Source organism: Nelumbo lutea, chromosome 2 (assembly GCF_056320005.1).
Source record: "Nelumbo lutea isolate HS-2025 chromosome 2, American lotus-T2T, whole genome shotgun sequence".
Taxonomy (NCBI): Eukaryota; Viridiplantae; Streptophyta; class Magnoliopsida; order Proteales; family Nelumbonaceae; genus Nelumbo; species Nelumbo lutea.
In genome coordinates this window covers 106815490-106834558 of record NC_142685.1, presented here as the reverse complement: position 1 = coordinate 106834558, position 19069 = coordinate 106815490, and the positions used below count along the sequence as shown (strand labels likewise).

The 19069-nt window shown below is 38.5% G+C and overlaps 1 protein-coding gene across 2 annotated transcripts in view; it reads right to left on the bottom strand.

Moving 5' to 3' along the window:
* LOC148872555 (RNA-binding (RRM/RBD/RNP motifs) family protein) overlaps positions 1 to 19069 on the bottom strand; it is a 29787-nt gene that overhangs the window by 2419 nt on the left and 8299 nt on the right. Inside the window, exons 2-6 of one of the 2 annotated variants that reach the window (XM_088969853.1) lie at positions 8564 to 9050; positions 5735 to 5811; positions 5522 to 5652; positions 4870 to 4966; positions 4339 to 4497 (exon numbers count right to left, since the gene is read on the bottom strand). In XM_088969853.1, the coding sequence (XP_088825979.1) occupies positions 4339 to 4497; positions 4870 to 4966; positions 5522 to 5652; positions 5735 to 5811; positions 8564 to 9050 (951 nt within the window). Of the gene's footprint in view, positions 1 to 4338; positions 4498 to 4869; positions 4967 to 5521; positions 5653 to 5734; positions 5815 to 8563; positions 9051 to 19069 lie in introns of both variants that reach the window. The other variant, XM_088969852.1, reaches the window with a different exon arrangement.

Here is a 19069-nt window from a genome sequence, read left to right as displayed (position 1 = left end):
CAAAACGAGTTCCACTAGTGGGATCAAAACAGCAATATGTGTGGAGGCATACTCTAAGAAAATGCACTTTCGAGCCTTAGGTTCAAACCCATGTCTCTGAGTGCTAGGAATTTGAGCATAACATGTGTAACCAAAGACAAGAAAGGGAATAGGGTACATTTCACTCTTAGGGAACAAGACGACAAAAGTATATTTGAACCCCAAGACTCGAGAAGGCGTGTAATTAATAATTAAATCAACCCAAAATCTCATTGGAACATGGGAGGCAAAAAGGATGCTCCTGGCTACTTCAACAATATGTTGATTCATTCTCTCTCTGCTCTAGAGTACGCAAACAAGAACTCTAATGTATAACCCCAAACCTCTCAAAGTATGAAACAAGATCCTTCTCAAAATATTGATTAGCATTATCTGATCAAAATATCCTGATGAGGATTGGATAAGCACAAATTCATGAAACAGCTTCACAAGTTTGGGTACTTCAGCATGGGATCACATAAGGTAAAGCTAGGTTAATGAGAAAAGTCATCAATAAACAGAATAAAATATTTATAACCACCCATGCAAGGTAAATGGTATGCCCCCCACACATCATACTTGTAGAATAAGGACTTCTATAGTGTTTTGGCAACTTGCATACCTCACAAAGTAAACTTGACACCTTAGTTTCCAAAACACAGCTAGAAACAAAAGACTCAACGAAGAAAACGAAATATTACCCAAACGATAGTGACATAACAAAATACAACTGATTGACTTTGACACATTTGAACCAAAAGTTGCTCTCGGAGGTAATATTGGACTTTATCTAGGCATGTCTAATAGGTATATCCCATTCGCCTCATGGCCACTCCAAATCATTTTCTTTAATCTAGGAGGTATAAGCTCTGGATGTAGTTTCCAACAAGTATCCCTTGTGTGCTTAGGTTTCTTGCAATACTCACATACTACATCTTTCTTCTCAATACTAGTCCTTGGCTTCATTTCATCCCAACATTTGCAAAATGATCCGTTGAGGCCTTTGTAACCTACACCTGTCTTTGACTTTCCTCACTACTAACCATGGCATAAGCTTGAGACAAAGTAACTTCATCTTTTGCTAGAATATTTCGTCTGATAATGTCATACTCGGGATTGAGTCCAATGAGGAACTCAAAGACCCGATTTCTCTCCACTAACTTCCTATGAGTCTCAGCATCTTTAGTACACCCCCACACAACAGTCTCCGTCAAGTCAATCTCCTACCAAAGAAATTTCAACATAGAAAAATAAACAGCCAAAGGTTTCTCCCCTATCTTAAATTATTAACATCACTCTTCAACTTGTAGTCCCCAGCAACATTCAACTTGTAGGAATAGGTCTCCGCAACACTACCCCCCACCTCTTTTGCAATCTCCATCCACAAGTAATGTTGATTGATATGAGATTGCAAGGAATTTATTAACCAGCCTACTAATATTTAGTTCTCCTGCATCCACCTCTCATAGATAGGGTCACCCTCCGTAGGTTTCTCCTTGGTTCTAATAATACACCCCCCATTTCCCTCTACTACAAACATGAATCTTTATAGACTGAGACCAAGCTAAAAAGTTGGTTCCATCCAACTTTACTGAGGCTACTACCCCTAATAGAATCTCCACAAACCCTCCTGGACCAAACCTGAAATCGGTCAAGAGTTTCATCTCACCTCCACTTCGCTCCATTGGCCAAACGGGGACAAACAAAAATCAAAATAGGGTGTTACTAGTCAAGACTTGTTGTACTAAGTCAAAAAAAAAAGCTCTTCAAATAGCCAAATTAGGGTTTTCACCGGACCCGACAAAATGGGATAAAGGGAGATAGTCTGCTAACTCCTACCAAAGGCTTCGGAAACCTTTCCAACTTGGGTCAATCTCAAAGATAGTTATAATGCTTCTTTTCTATCCCAAGTGCCACTTCCAGAATCCCTCTATACCCTGTAATCAAAAGGCTCTTTGCACCACCCTAACTGTTATAACTTGAATGATATATTCTTTATTCCTTTCCTTCTCAGAAAAGGTACTTAAATTCCTTTCTTCCCATGTACAGCATATGGCAGCTCTCACACACCTACACATAATTTTACCACTTTTCTTCAGCCACCTAAAGAAGGAAGCAGCAAACAATCCTTGTATACTTGGCGGGGGGTCCATCTGTAACCAAACAAAGACAAAATCCACTCCTAAATATCAGAAACAAAAGGGCAAGAAATTACTAAGTGGTAGGAGCTTTCACCATTAGCCTTGCACAGGATGCACCAATTTGGAGACAAGCACCAATTTGGCCTTTTTCTTTGGAGTAGGTCACAAGTATTGCATCTTTCCAAGAAGGTTTCCCAACAAAAAGCCCCAATCCTCGGAGGGATCGGTTTACCCCATACTTCATTGCTATTAGCAATGAGCACCAGGGACTTAAATAAAGAAAAACAGGAAAAATAAAAACACCAAAGGGGGATTGAGTCAAAGTTCTACTATCCCTTTTTGAAGGGTCCAATACTACCCCATTCAAAATCTAGATTAGATCCAAAACATTTATAAATTCTTAATCCCTAAGGCCACTTCTAAGACCCAAATCCCAATCAAACCCAAAGTTTGACTTAGAAGGGACCAAAAAGTTAGACACAAGTTCCCCTTATTATCGGGAGAGAAAAAAATAAAGAGGGAAGTTGATCTTTCAAAGGCACATCTCCCACCCAAAGGTGCTTCCAGAACTTCACCTGATTCCTAGAACAAAGATCATACCTGATGTACTGCAAAAAGGACAAAGAATAGCATGTATGGATCTCCAAAGGAGAGGATCAGGTAGTCCTTGCCAAAACCCCAGAGTCCTAGCCATCATCTACCTGACCATAAATACTCAATGTTACCTTAGCCCACAACCTATCCCTTTCCCCTGCTAGCCTCCACAACCACTTCCCAAAAAAGCTTCATTTCTCTTCCAAATGTTACCTAATCCCAAACCTCCTTCAGCCCTACTCCTAGAGACTATTTCCCATTGCACCTTATGATCTTTCCTATTCTCCCCTAGGTTCCCACAAGAAATCTCTCATTAATTTTTCCAAGATTCTACTTATTCTCTCTGAGATCCTAAATACAGATAAATAGTACACTAACAAGCTAGACAAAGTGGACTTTATCAAAGTATTCTTCCACCCAGAGATCAATAATTCTTCTTCTTCCAAGAGGCTAACCTTTTTGTGAATCTATCAATTACAGGGCTCCAAAAGCTGTTATTCCTCAGATTATCCCCTAATAGCATCCCCAAATAATTCAAGGGCTACTGTGATACCACACATCCCAGAATTTCAGCCCTCTCCAACATTGCTCTCTCATCCATGTTAAACATAGTGCAAGAGAGAGAGAAAACAAGAGAGCAACCCTAGAAACAGGAGTGAAGGATCAGAGAGCAGTAAATCCTATGAGAACGATCAGACTACTGCTTACAGGAAGTAACCAGGAGTGAAGAAAAAGGATCAGAAAACAACCTACTCTTACGAGAAAGAGAGAGAGAGGGAGAGGGAGAGAAAGAGAGACAGAGAGATATTTGTACTGGTGGTTCTGATGATGACCTCACCCAAACAAAAGAATATTTGTATTATTGTAAGGACAAATCTGTTCTTACAAGAATAAGATAGTTCCAATATGGTACAAGAGCAGTTAAAAAGAATAAAAGAAGATAAAATTACAATATTAACCTCCATTATCTCTACACTCACAGGGTATTCAGATTCCTAAATATAGAAAGAAACCTTCTTAACAGAACATCTAAGGAAAGATGAGAGGGTTGTAGACTATGATTTGGAGATTGAGAACAGGGGTGTTGAGGAGGGGGAAGGGATGAAAAGAAGTCCTTTTTTGAAGTTAGAAAAGAGAGAGAGAGAGAGAGTAGTTTGTGGTTTCATTTTTCAAGGCTAAAAATATGAAGGATCTAGTGGTTTGGTGGGGGATAACCATAAATCTGACTTAAAATATTTGTCAATTTGTTGGCTCTAGATAGGATGATGAGTCCAAGAATTTCAGTACTGCTAATGTTGTCTTTTGAAGAGTTTAAAGTGTGACCTTTTTGTTTGCTTATTTGTATGGGACTTCTTGATAATTTTGTTGGGATGGTGTACTGGTGCAGTTGACAGGAATGATTTCAGTGTTTTTTTTTTCTTTTTCTGGGTGATTTCTTATAAGCTATCCTCGTATTTACTTCTCTCTTTCTTCTATTAATGAAGTTTATTTTGTTATCAAGAAAAACTAAAAAGATAAGCAGCATATAATCAAGTATATTAAACTAAAATCGGGGGCATTTTGTGCCAAGCCAATGCATCCTTACCTGAGGGTATTGTGCATATCCAGCATAAGCACCATAGGCATATAAAGATGGATCATGAGTAGCCCCATAAGCATAAGCTTCATAACCTTGTGCATAACCATAATAAGCACTGCTCCATTGGCTGGGGTCGACTTGCTGACTCCAAATACCAGGTTGGTCCTGCAATAGGGTGGGTGGGTGGGTGGAAGAAAGCTTGTCAAGGCTGCTACAAACTTGATATGATAAATTATTTTCTATATAAGAAGCAATAGAGAGTATGCATAAATTTGCAGACACAGTCTTAAGTTTAACCAATAGAGTGCTAGTTGAAATCTCAAACCATACTAATCAGTTGTAGTTCGTGAAGAACTTCAGTCTCCCAAACAACTTATTTAACATTTTCAGTACACAACATCCAATGTCACTTACCTATTTCTTCTCCTAAGTAAGATGTTAATTGTGGGGTGAACTTCACCTATCCTTTCAGGTATTTTGACTTAATAATAAATTCAGAACCAAAAGAAGACAGAAATTTTCCATAAATAAATTTACCTGTTTGGTTGCAGGACTTCTACCCCATGAAAGGCGAACAATTTGTTGACCAATCATGGTACCATGTAGCCTTTGTATTGCTTCTTCAGCGGCTGCCCTGTAAGCAGAGATCAAAGGAGACGAGAGATTAGCCAATGTCAGTCCCAGCCATCTGGGGCCTTGAGACAAAAGATTTATTCTTTTTTGTCGAGAGCATAGCAAATTATGGAGTCAATATTAAGTATACTGCTTTACAATATTCAATATAATAATGACACAAACCATAAGCTTTACAAGTTTTAGGGCGGTAATCGAATCAGATTCAAATCTCATCCGATTATCAAGTTTTCAAAATCCAAAATCCAAAATCCAAAATCCAAAATATAGTTAGTACATGGATCGAGTTTAGGTTTAATACAAATATGCTTTATTTCATTAAAATAAATAAAATTATTTTTAAAATAATTATTTCATATAAAATATTGAATTTATTAATTATTGACTTTATATAATTATTTATTATATTACATAGAAATAAATTTTAATCGAGCTTAGATCTTAATCGGATTGGATGGGTCAAATTCACGGGCATATTTTGATAATTCATTTTGCATTTGATTAGATAAATATACAAATCAAGTGAATAGAGGTTTTATTGCAGGATAGGGCATACCTAGTTCCAAACTGCACAAAACCGTATCCATTACCCAATGAAATCTTCACATAGACAAGTTCCCCAAACTGAGCAAAGATTTGCCTTAGCTCCTCCTCTGAGACATTAGGATCCAACCCACCAACAAATATCTATAGTAGAGAAACATAGCAAGAAAAGTTATAGCTCCTGCAAAGGAATCTCAAATAGAAAGGAAATCGATGTCTGACTTACAGTTGTGTTATTTGGATCAGTATCTGCTGGAAATGCCTGCACTGCCGGTGTGCTGTAAGCAGGGGTTGGGTAAATAGCTGCTGAAGGAATCATATGAAAGAGTGCAGTTACAAGCTTTTCAAGGAGAAAATGGTAAAAAAAGAGCCACTAGGAATGAGAAACATAACCTTGGGCCTTAGCTTCTAAGCCTATCTATGACATAATCAAGAGAGAAACATCCTTACAAAAAGCAAGTAATTATTAAATTCATCGAGCCATTCAAAATAAATCCGAAATACCAATCAGTTTGCTGATCATTCCCTTTAGGATCAGTAATCCAGTAGCTCATCTGTTTACATCCAGTTGTATCTTTTACAAGTGCACAAAATACACCCAGCATCCAACTACATATGATTCAGGAAGTACACTTTTGGGTAACTTACTTATACAGCAAGTTAAGCCACTTTTGTTTATCTTGATTGACTAGTATGTCATATAAACCAACAATACCAGCTCAACAAGGCTTTACCACTCCAACATACTACACTAGAAGTTCATTTTCTTTGCCAATCTGCCCATAGATCAGGTTAGATGCTACAGTGAACCACACAGAGTTTGTCTCTTGTTTTTATTATAAAAAAACTTGTTATAGGGGACATCTTCCTTCTTATCATCTCTTTGAAAGTTCATTTATATGTTACCCTTTTGCTGGACATTTCACATGTTTCTCTGTCACTATACATTTGAACTGCATCATCTAATCTTGGACCTTTCAACTTCTGAACAATTTTTTGACATGGAGGAAGTAGGGTAGACAACAATGAGGAGATATCAGCTGATAAAAAAAAAAAAAAAAGCAACGAGGAAATATGTAAATGGTTTTCATTTATATGTTATCCTTTCGCTGGGCATTTTACATGTTTTTCTGTCACTATACATTGGAACAGCATCATCTGGTCTTGGACCTTTCAAGTTTTGAAGAATTTTTTGACAACAAACGTTCAACTTTCAAGTCATGGAGGAAGTAGGATAGACAACAATTAGGAGATATGTAAATGGTTTACAAAATGCAAATAATGATAATGGAAAGAAGTAATATCTGCAAAAAATTCAGCTACATCAGCCACCCATACCATATGCGTATGTTTTTTTTTTCTTCTTTTTTGGATTTGATCCGAAGTCTCTGCCACAACCAGACAGGCCTTACCAACTATGTGTATGGTTACACGACAAATTCAGTGTCAAGCTATGGTAGATATTTTTGTAGAAACAATAAATTTTGCACCAAGATGACTAAGCTCAATATCAAACAAAAAAAAAAAAGCACTGGCATCAACCATGCAAAACAATAAATTTTCATTTTTTTTGTTTGATAATTGAAAATGATTTCATTAAACAATAGGAATAAGATTTTACAAGAATCCCTTGGAGAGGCACGAGATACAGCCTCCCCTAACCGTTACAAAAGATCAGAAAAAATTACAATGCTGCCCAGAATAAATGGTCCCTAGTAGCCCCTGTCTATCAAGATGATCAGCCAAAGCATTTGCCTCCCTACCACCCACTGATATCTACAATAAATTTTCATTTAACACAAAGCAAATAAGCACAAGTCAAATTTATCTTTAAAAAGAACACAATTACTCAGTATACTTTTTCAAACAGGTATGGATGATTCATTGATAGCCAAAATAGTGGCTGTGATGGAAGGAACTCAAAAGGCAAAGGAGCTGAAGGAAACTGGGTGGTGGAACTTTGCTAATGAAGAAGAAAATTCAAATGTTTAACACAATATGTATAGTTTTCAAATGTTTTTGTTGATGCTTTGGCAAAGCAAGGGGTGGGGAGGGATTATCTCTCTCTGAGGTGCTCCATTGTAACTTTTTTCTATAATTAATGAACATTTCCTGTTATTGATAAAAAATGAACGAATGAATTTCTGTGTTGCTTATCAAAGAAAAAAGGCGCTTAGAATCACTTCAGGGCTTGGAATCACTCACCACTCTTAGCGTTAGTTATAAAAACTTGAATAAACGGAATTCATTCATTCCTCCATGTTTTGACACTTTATACACATATAAAGTCACAACTGGTATGGCCAGTCCCACTAGAATAGGAAAAACAAAAAGTACAGAATTCACACTATCATAAGAAAACTGAACACCTCTTTAGCTACTTAACCAATGGCTATGAAACAGTAAACACAACTTTTTTTATTAGTCTGCAAAAACAACTAAACTGTGATTGGACAATTCAAACTCAAGAGCTCAGAAAACCAATAAAATGACTACCATCTAAACTACAAAATACAAAAAATGTTCAAAATTTCCAATTGAGTTACATGTTTTTTTCTGATAAATGAGAATAGATTTTATTAATTCAGAAGGAATAGGCATTACAAGCATCCCTTAGAGAGGCACGAGATGCTACCTCTCTATAAACAAAAACAAAAAATATTTTTCCTTGAAGTAATATGAAAAAATAGGAAAAAGCAATAAATGATAAAACTATTAGAAGAGTGAAAATATCATTATCCTATTAAAAACATGCTTCTAAAATATTCTTATGAAAAATCACATATAAATCAAATAGCATAATTTGAATGTTCTGGGTGGAAAGCTAAGATGGTTTAGCAGGAAAATTTTGAACAGTATTTAAACAAGTCAATGGTTTTCAAGGACTTGTTAATGGAGGCGAATTTGGTAATTGGTTAGAAGCCCAAATGATTCAACAGTCTGATTTGATCAGATCCAAACTTTTAAAAAGCCGGTCAGATATGAGAAAAAAATGAACCGAAATAATTAAGCTTTTCCCATTCTCTGAAAACAAAAATGCATATTTTTTCATTACCTTTAGTTGCTGCTGTATATGGCTGCTGAAAACTAGTGGTCTTCTTTGGTGTTGCTGCACTGATACGCATTGGCCTGGTTGAGCAATAAACACCATTCATTTCTGTCATAGCTCGGTTTCTTTCTGTCTCATCAGAAAATTTAACAAAACCATAACCCTTTGAACGGCCAGTGTTAGGATCTGTCACAACCTTGGCACCTCTTACTGATGGATATTGAGCTCGAAAAGTCTCCTGCAACAAATAATCAGTAACATCTGGTGCTAAATCTCCTACAAAAATGGAGTGCTCAGGTCCAGCATCAGGGCGCCTTTCCCCAATTCCAAAAGAAGCCCAATTCAGCCTAAAAGTTTGTTCAGTCCCAGGCATTTGTGTTCCATTGTATGTTTGCAAAATTCGTTCAGCTGCAGCATGGGAAACAAACTCCACAAATCCATAACCTTCAGGCTGGCCAGTGATCTTATTACGTATAATTTTTATTGAAAGGACCTACAAATGCAGAAAGCTTGTTTATTAAACTTAGTAAATCCAACAATGTGCAGGCAGTAGTAGTTCAAACTTGCAAATATTAAACTGATAACCAATGCCAACATAGCATCCTGAAATTGATATTTCAAATTAAGGAATACTCAAGTGTGATCAGTTTAATGTAGTTAACAGTGTTTTAAAGGCGCAAGGGGCTTTTTGCACCCAAGGCACAAGGTGAGACATGCACCTTTTTGAAGCGAGGTGCAAAATTACAAAAAAAAAAAACAAAAAATGCAAAGAAATGGTAAAACTGCAAAAAAAGTATTAAAAATAGTATTATTTAAAAAAGTACATATATATTAAACTAATGTTTTAAAAAACCTATTAGCTCAAATTTAGATATATAGATGTAACCTATAATGCATATCAAAGTGAAATGCAAAAAAAAAAATTAACTATAACACATACAAAACATCCATGCATTCAACAATTCAAGCATGTGAAACTTTTAATCTATTTATTTCTTTTCAAATCACATTACCCTAATTTACGAGCTGCTTTATACTGCACCCCTTTAGGCAAGGCCAAACAAATATGTGCTAGTCATAAATCCTTAATTCATGCACAAAATTTTGATTTTGTAATTTTAATTATAATTCCTTATCTTTCAAAATTGTCTTGTCTTAAGAAGGACAATGTATAAAAAAAAAAGGTGCAACATTTAGTGAAGGCGCACCATCAAGGGTGTGCACCTCCTACTAGATTCTCATCATAAATTAAGAATTAAGTAAAAATCTGTTTCTTTTTATATTTTCTAAACTAAAAATTAAAGGCCCATACCCAATGTTGGTTCCATCTTTTCTAGGGTCGTGGGGAGGGATAGGCAAAGCATGAGAGTGCTGGTTTATATGTGAAGGTGGATTTATACTAAAAAAGTTGGAGGATATCCAGTCCACCCCTCCCAAAACCTCAAATTGTCGGGACCATAATTGGGTAATAGCCTTTTTGTATCACTTAATAAGCAAAATAATAATTCTTTTCAATGTATAACTTGAAGAAAAAACACATTAAAAGAGGCCACTTCTTTCCTTGACTCATGTTTTGCCTTCCAAAGCACTCTTCAAAGTAAGGTTTATCCATATTTTATCCAATTATGGACGTATTCAACTCAAATCACCTTAGTCAGGTTGCAAATAGTATCTGTTTGTCCAAATTTGATTTCAAATGCAATCCGATTAAGGCGATATGAGTTCAATACGTTTATGATTGGATAAAATAAGAATCCACCCCAATCCAATCCATAAACCTGATCTAATAATATTTACATAATGTGTATGCATCTATCTAGTAAAGTTGGTTTGAATATCATTATTTTCAAGTCTAATAGAAGTTACTTTGAAGTCATTTTATTCATCATATAAGTCAATTTTGGTACATTTTATTATAAATTTTACAATTTTTCATTTAATTTATTAATTTTATTCAATATCTAAATCTGATTCAAGTCTGATCTAAATCGAATGGATAAGATTTTGAGTACAATTATTAACAAATCAAATTTGGATATAGGTAATATCTTGTTTGCTCAGGTCCATTTGCAGTGCTACATGAAACTCCTTTCCAATGCCTACTGATGCCATATCCATTGTTAAATTATTCTTTTATCAGCAACAAAGAAAACTTTATTAAAACTAATTAAGAAAAAGGTTACAAGAAGTTGTTAAATCTGAACACCCTTTTACCTGAAAAAAACCCTACCTTCCCATTACAACTAAGCCAAATACAAGTGATTTCTATACAATCCTTGCTTAGCTAATCCACCCACCAATCCATTAGTGAACCTTCTTTTATTTTTATTTTTTGATAATTCATTAGTGAACCTTCTTACCCATCTAACTTGAATGTTCATAGTTCTTGACAACATCTTGAACCGCCTGAGATGATTCCTGCATTGCCAAATAACCCTTTCTCCTTTCTTCTGCCACCCGATTATTATTTTTGAATCCCCTTCCACAATCAACCTTGTGATTCCCATTTCCCTACCTTTTTGTACCCAAAACAGCAGCTATTAACTCTGCCCTTACTGAATCACATTGTCCAATTGGCCCCAAAAACAATCCATCATGTTGTTAAACTATGAGCAGTTAAAATCATTTCTAACTACTTCAACCAATGTCCTTTTCGGTCTAGCCCTAGCCCTTCTAGCCCATACAAAATGCAATAGACCAATTCTTTTTACTGGTGCTGTTGGTGGTCTTCTATGCATGTGACCAAACCATCTTAGTCTACTTTCAATGTTTTCAAAGCACATGGGGCAAAAATGGCGCAAAGGCCATTTTGCATCCAAAGCGCAAGGCAAAGCGCAAAATTTAAAAAAATAATAATAATAACATGTAATGCAAAAATGCAAACAAATTTAAAAATTCAAAATAAATTAAGAATATATTAAAAATAGTATTATTCATGGGACGGTTGCTGCTTGGTTGTTAATACCTGAGAATGGTGGAGAGGGTTCGGTGACTGCTAACTCCGGTGGCTGCGGGATGCATTACAAGGGTGTCGGCTTTCTCTAGAGTTGGAGTAGGAGGTGATTGCTAGGAGTTGAGACTTCTTGTTATGATGTTTCATAGTTCCTCTTCCAAGTTTCCGCCTGGAGGGAAGCAGAGATGGGAAGCCAAGACTTGGTTTCGGAAAGGGGGGCGAGATGTGAGGAGCATATCTAATGTGTCCTACAATAAAGCGGCAGCGGTGGTGCTTGGCCGGATTTTGGCATATCGGAGCTGAGAGTGATGGAAGATAAGTTGGAGGTGGTTACAGAAAATCAGGCGGTAGAAGCTATTTTCTGCGTAAATGTCTGGTGGGGAGATTTCGGTGGCGGGTGGGAGCTAGTGAGGTGGAATCTTGGGTGACTAGAATGTGGAGGGGGGTGCGGGGAGCTAGAGTGAAAACAATGGTAGATGATTTGTTCTTGTTCAACTGTCCCTTGAGAGCTGAAGCAGATTGGATCTTGCATAATGGGTCGTGGCAACTGGAAAGGAATCCTCTTCTACTGGATTGGTGGGGTGCGAGTGTGGGGTGTTTCTACCTGAAATCCGGCTCTGATACTGATCGCTTGGATTCAATTTGGATTAGGGTTTTTGGTCTTCCCCTTCTTCTCTAGTGCCCAAGTGTGATTAAAGCTATTGGAGACGTGTGGGGGGGTTTTATTGAGATTGATGATTCCCCTTCAGAGGTTGCAACTTGCAAATGGGTTAGAATGAAGGTTCGTAAGAGAGAATCCATTCCGAATAGGGTGGAGGTTGCGGCTGGGGAAGTCTTGTTCTCAATCCAAATTTGGCCTGAGCTCTTGTCAACAGTGAACAGATGAAAATGGGGAGAGTGGGGGAACGAAAAGGTCCATAAGCAGGGGAGAGTGGATTCGGAGTCTTCAAAAACTTTAGTGTTGGAAGAAGTTGATGAAGTTCCTCAAAAGCAGAATCATTGTAATGAAGTTCAAATTAATCTTGTTTCACCGGCAATCTTTCCCGTGGTCAAAGAAGGTGAAGGAGACAAAACGTGCTTGAACCTGAAGCGTCCGATCTTGGATGATTTGGAGGGTCAGGATGTACCCTCCAGAACTAGCATCGAAGTTGGAGTTCAAACCACAGAAGATGGAGGGTTTGGGAGGGAGTTGGGAATTAATGATTTGAAAATTTTCATTAAAGAGTGCTTAGTGGAAATGAACATGGCTCCCTTGGCGAATTTGGCGTCGAACAGCCATAAAGAGAAGAGCCAGAGTCCAATTCTCGAGTCCTATTCGGGTTAGGACAATTTAATAGGGGGTCAGAATTCCTTAATAGGGGGTCAGAAAGCCCCTCTAAACCATTTAAGTCTGAACAGGGGCCAGCCGCAGAAGTATAGAAATGGGCCTGGGCCGAAAGCTAAGTGAGCCCAAGGCCCTTTTCCGTAGAAATGAAGGTAGTAGCCCAGGCCAAAGGGAGCCCACCCAATCCAATCAGCTCTCTATTGACGTGGATTATGGGCGAAAGCAACTTTCTCAGTGGGTGGATCCTAACGGTAAGGATTGTGCGCGAAAGGGAATTCGTCAGCCTCTCAGCCCTTTGAGCTTACTATCTTCCCCATTGATGGAGGATTCAAGCCTGGAATTACAAGATCTAGCATTGGCAAGGATGGAAGAGAATATTGTTGAAGCTGATCCTATTGTGGTGGTGGAGTCCACTGATCCAGGGGAAGATAGGGGAAGGATCTTCTCCAGAGAAGCGGCCAGGAGGGGAGGCAAAGAGTAGGTGAGACTCGAAAGACATGGAAGCTCAGCCCAGATGAAAGACTTTAGAGGAAAGACCCCCAACCTGTTGCTACAGGAAGGTATGTAGTCTGATATCCCTGCGTCTTCTTCTTGGGTCTCGTCTAAACTTCTAGGATTAGGCAAGTTTCTTGGAGTTTCAATGGAGAGGATGGAGGATGAAACAAATAAGTTCCTGGAGGGGATTGAACATAGGGTCCTTTTGGAGAGAGGGAAATTCGCGGCTAAGAAAGGGGGAGCTACTTTGAAGAGGAGCAGGGAGATGATGAGGTTGACTTGGGGGCTTAACGACAAGGCTGGTAGCAATGAGGGGACGATGTGAGGAGGAAAAAAAGTTTAAGTTCAAAGAGGGTTTTTCTGTTCTGTTCTTGTGTTTCAGATGGATTTGAAAATATTATCATGGAATGCCAGAGGTTTGTGTTCGGGAAGAAGACGTGTAGTGGTGTGTGCATCTCTGAAGAAATCTGGTTTGAAGATAATATTGCTTCAAGAAACCAAATTGGATTATATGGATGCTGCTACTGTTAGAAGTATCTGGGGGGAGGGTGAGGTTAGATGGAAAGAAAAAAGGGCTGTGGGCAGTGCAGGGGGTTTGTTGACTATTTGGGATCCCTCTATCTGCAGTCTTATATCCTCTCATGTTGGAAACTTTTCAGTCTCATTGGTGCTGAAATTTCCTAACGATAAGGTGTCAAGTTACAAATGTTTATGGTCCTACAGATAGGAGTCGTCGGGATGAGTTTTAGGAGGAATTGGCCGGGGTGAGGGGTAATATGTCTTTCCCTTGGGTTATTGGAGGTGATTTTAACATTATTTTATTTGTTGAAGAAAAGGATACTAGAGGTAGGAGATCTAGAGAGATGCTTCAGTTTGCCAACTTTATTAACAGCTTTGAACTGATGAATCTTCCTCTTCAAGGTAGTCGGTTTACCTAGACGAATAACCAAGAAACTCCTACCTTAGTGAGACTGGATAGATTCTTGGTCTCCCCAAGCTGGGAGGAGCTTTTTCCTGATTTTAGGCAGATTGCTCTCCCTAGACCAGTTTCTGATCTGTCCAATCCAGTTGATTTGTGGCTTTCAAGACAAAGTCAAAGCCCCGTTCAAGATGAAGAATTCCTGGTTTGAAGATGTGAATTTCAATCAATTATTGACGGCTGTGTGGAGAGAGTTGCAGGTGGAAGCTACTTGTTCTTACATTTTAGCAAGAAAACTTGGTGCAAATAAGATAAGCTAAAAATCTAGAAGAAGAAAAATAACTTGAAGTCAAAAACAGAAAAGAGAGCCCTTCTGAGTATTATTGAGGAAATTGATTCAGCAGAAGAGGTTGGCCCTCTCTCCGAGGAAAGCAGGCTTAAGAGAACCCAAGCAAAGCTAATGTATGATAAATTGGCAGTGGAAGATGAAATTAAGTGGAGGCAGAGGGCTAAAGTGAGGTGGCTGAAAGAGGGGGACAAAAATACCCACTTTTTTCATAAAATGGCAAATGCCAGAATGAGAGACTCTGCTATCTCTAAGCTGGAGTGGGAAGGAAGCGTGGGGGAATCTGATGCTGAAATGAAGGTGGTGGCAACTAATTTTTATAAAAAGCTCTAAACAAATTCTTGGACTTTCAGACCTTTTCCCAGAAATCTTCCATTTAAGCAGTTAAGTGGAGATCAGAAATCATTCATTGAGAGGCCTTTCATGGAGGAGGAAATTAAAGCTGCTATTACCATGTTGGCGGTTGATAAATCACCTGGACCGGACGGTCTTACCAATCTGTTCTATGTTAAATGCTGGGATACTGTGAAGCAAGATCCTGTGAATGTTTTTCAGGCTTTTCATGCTAATGCCTCTTTCCAAAGAAGTCTAAATACTACTTTCATCACTCTCATCCCAAAAATTGAAGGAGCTATTAATGTAAAAGATTTCAGGCCAATTAGTCTCCTTCACAGTTTTTACAAGATCCTGACTAAAGTCCTTGCTGAGAGAATGAAGGGGTGTTAGGAAGTGTTATTTCAAACAATCAAAGTGCCTTTGTCCCAGGGAGGCAGATGCTTGACTCGGTCCTCATTGCAAATGAACTAATTCACTCAAGAAGAAGAGAAGGGGTTCCAGGTTTAATTTGTAAACTGGACATTGAGAAGGCCTATGATCATGTTAACTGGAGGTGCATTGATTTGGTGTTGCAACATATGAATTTTGGACAGAAATGGAGAAACTATATCAAAGTTTGCAAAACATCTCCTAAGTTCTCAGTATTGATTAATGGTTAGTCAGTAGGTTTCTTTGAGAGTTCAAGGGGGCTGAGGCAGGGTGATCCTCTTTCTCCTTTGCTCTTCATCTATGTTATGGAAATCCTTACCCTGTTTTATAAGAAGGCAGCCGATGCTAGCAGTTGGGAAGGCTTTGCTATCTCTCCGTAGGGGTTAAAGGTCAATATTCTCCAGTTTGCAGATGATACTCTGTGTTTTGTGGACGCTTCTCCTACACAATTGGAGCTTATTCTTGGAATCTTAATCTGGTTTGAGGTGGTTTCTAGGTGTAGAGAACACTGATGTGGGCACCACAGCTGTGGTCCCCACTGTGTTCATAGGACAGTATGTGTAATTATTTGTTTCAGTCATGGTAGTGTCAGTTGGGGTCAGTTTGTTATTTTAGTTGTTATTTATTTCAGTTTTTATTTACTTTATTTGTCATATAAGTACTAAGGGCAGATCTGTCCTTTTCTCTATGTACTGAATAAAACCTATAAATACTAAGAGAGTGGCGGCGGCAGATGTGTTAGAATCTGTCCCTTCTTTCAAACCTTTGTGTTTTCCTGTTCCTCTTCTCTCTTTTCTCCTTCCTCTCACTTTTCTTCTACTTTTCTTAACCTAAAATCTATTAGGGTTCAAGGCTGATTGCAGTCTTGATCTTCTACTCTAGGATTAAAGTTAACTTGAACAAAAGCCAAATCATTCCAGTGGGGCAAGTATGCAACTTAGAGAAATGTGTTGTGGTGTTGGCTTGTAAGACTGAATTTCTTCCCGTGAAATATTTGGGTTTGCCTTTAGGTGCTAAATGGCTATCTTCTTTAATTTGGGATCCAGTCATTGAAAGATTGGAGAGGAAATTATCATCTTGGAAGGCTAAATACCTTTCTTTTGGGGGAAAGGTGACCTTGATTAAAAGTACCCTTTCAAATTTGCCAACTTATTTCCTTTCCCTTTTTCCTATCCCCAATAGAGTAGCTAAAAGATTGGAGCAGCTTCAAAGGAATTTTCTTTGGAAGGGTTGGAAGGAGGAGAGCAGGATTCACCTAGTTAATTGGGACCAAGTTTGTCTTCCTAAAGCTGAAGGTGGATTAGGAATAAGGAAGTTGAAAATTTTTAATACTGCCCTTTTGTGTAAATGGATTTGGAGATTCTCGGCTGAGAGGAGTGCTTGGTGGAGATCCCTTATTGCTGACAAGTATGGGGTGGAGTGGGGAAACTAGAGAACTAGATATCCTTCTCCAAATTGGGGCAACTCTCTTTGGAAAGGCATCATGAAGAACTATTCTATCTTTTGGGATGGGATTTCAATGAATGTTGGTCAAGGGGGTAGAACAAAATTTTGGAAGGATACTTGGTGTTCGGATGGCCATCTTGCTGTCTCCTTTCCTCTCCTTTTTAGGTGTGCCGCTAACCAAGATGCAACTGTGGCTGAGTACTTCTGTTTGCATGAGGATTCTGTGTCATGGTCCCTCCTCTTAAGGAGGAATCTGTTTGATTGGGAGTTGGAAGAGTTCTTGGAGCTGATGGTTCTTCTTCATAAGCAGAAGATAAATGTGCTCAAGGATGATAAATGGTGCTGGAAATGGAAGCCGGATGGAGTTTTTTCTGTGAACTCCATGGCTTCTAAGTTATGCAGTATGGGGCCCACTGATTTCCCAGCTACACAGATATGAAATCCTATAAGCCCCTCTAAATCCAATTTTCTGGTTTGGATGATGGCCCTTGACAAATGCCTTTCCAGGTCCAATCTGTTGAGGAGGGGCATTCAAATTCTGGATTCAGCTTGTGTTCTTTGTGGGTCTGCTACAGAATCTACAGATCATTTGTGTCTTCACTGTCCGTTCTCCTCTCAATTGGGTCATGCCTAGATCGGTTAAGGAGCACCTTTGTAGCTGGAGTTCAATAGGTCTACGTAAGAAAGGGAAGCTGATGTGGAAGACAATCCCTGCTGCTGTCTTGTGGTCCATTTGGGCAGAAAGGAATAGTAGAATTTTCTCTTTTTTTATAAATGAATGAAATTTATTAATCAGCAGAGGAGAATAGTACAATGTCCCAAGGAGAGGCACGAGATGCAACCTCTCCTATTTAGTTAAGTACAGCTTCCACTATATTATAACAACTTACAAAATAGCACAAAAAAGGACCTCTCTGGATACCCCCTGTTTAGCCAGAGAACCAGCCATAGTATTAGCTGACCTACTTACCATTTTACCTCAAATCTCATATTCCTAGTTAACCACTTTACTTTTTTGATGAGGTCTTTGTAGCCCCAAATGGTAGCATCCGGGTTTAGCAGCCACCTTGTTACCACCTGAGAGTCCCCTTCAACTAGGAGATGCTCCACCCCAAGCTGGTTAGTGATCTGGATTCCTTGTACTGCAGCTAGTATTTCTGCCCTCATAGAGTCCCCCATTCCCACCAGTCCTGAAGGAACAGTAGAATTTTCTATAATAGATCCAAAAGTCTTGATGATGTAATTCAGAGAGCAGTGGGCAAGCTGATTTCTTAGATTTCCACTTCTGGGGAGTTCAGAAATCTAAGCTTGTCTTATTTGTTTCAGTCTTGCTCCTGGTGGAGGTTGTAATCCGGCTGTTTTTCGGACTGCCTTCTTGGGTCTGATTTCAGTCTGTAATTGAGTTTTTGTTTTGAATAAAGTTACACTACCTTTCAAAAAAAAATATTAAAAATAGTATTAATTAAAAAAATCAAACGTCAAATTTAAACTAAATGTTCTAAAAAAGCCTATTAGCTCAAATTTAAATACATAAACATAACAATCCCTGCTGCTGACTTGTGGTCCAGGGGCACACCTTTTGAAAGTGATGTGCTTGGGAGTTGGGACCTAGGCACATTCTAAGGTATGCACCTCGCCTGGGTGCCTACACACACCTTTTAAATCAATGTCTACTTTCTCTCATTTTATCACCTATTGGAGCTACTCCCAGGATCTTTCAAATGACTTCATTCTTGACCCCATCCATTCTAGTTTTCCCACTCATCCATCTCCACATACACATTTTCGCCACATTCATTTTTTGGACATGTTTTTGACTACCCAACATTCCGCTCCAATACAACATAGTTGGCCTTACGACCATTTAATAAAATTTTCCTTTCAATATAAGTGGCATTCATCTATCACATAAAACTTCGGATGCACCCCTCCATTTGGCCCATCCTCCCCTAATTCTATGGGCAGCATCCTCCCCAATCTCTCCCTTGTTAATTATCGAACCAAGATACCAGAAAAGGTCACATTCTGTTTTCCCCGAACTCTTGATATCCAATTCTAAGTTTATCCCCCTTTGCATTAGTAGTCAATCAAGACTACAATCAGTCTTGAATCCCAACTGATTTCGGATTGAGAAAAAATAGAAGGAAGAGGAAGAAGGAAGAAGAAGAAGCAGAAGTGCACAAGGGTTTTGAAAGGAGGGACAGATTGAATGATTCTGCCGCCGCCACTCTCTTAGTATTTATAGGTTATGTTCACTACATGAA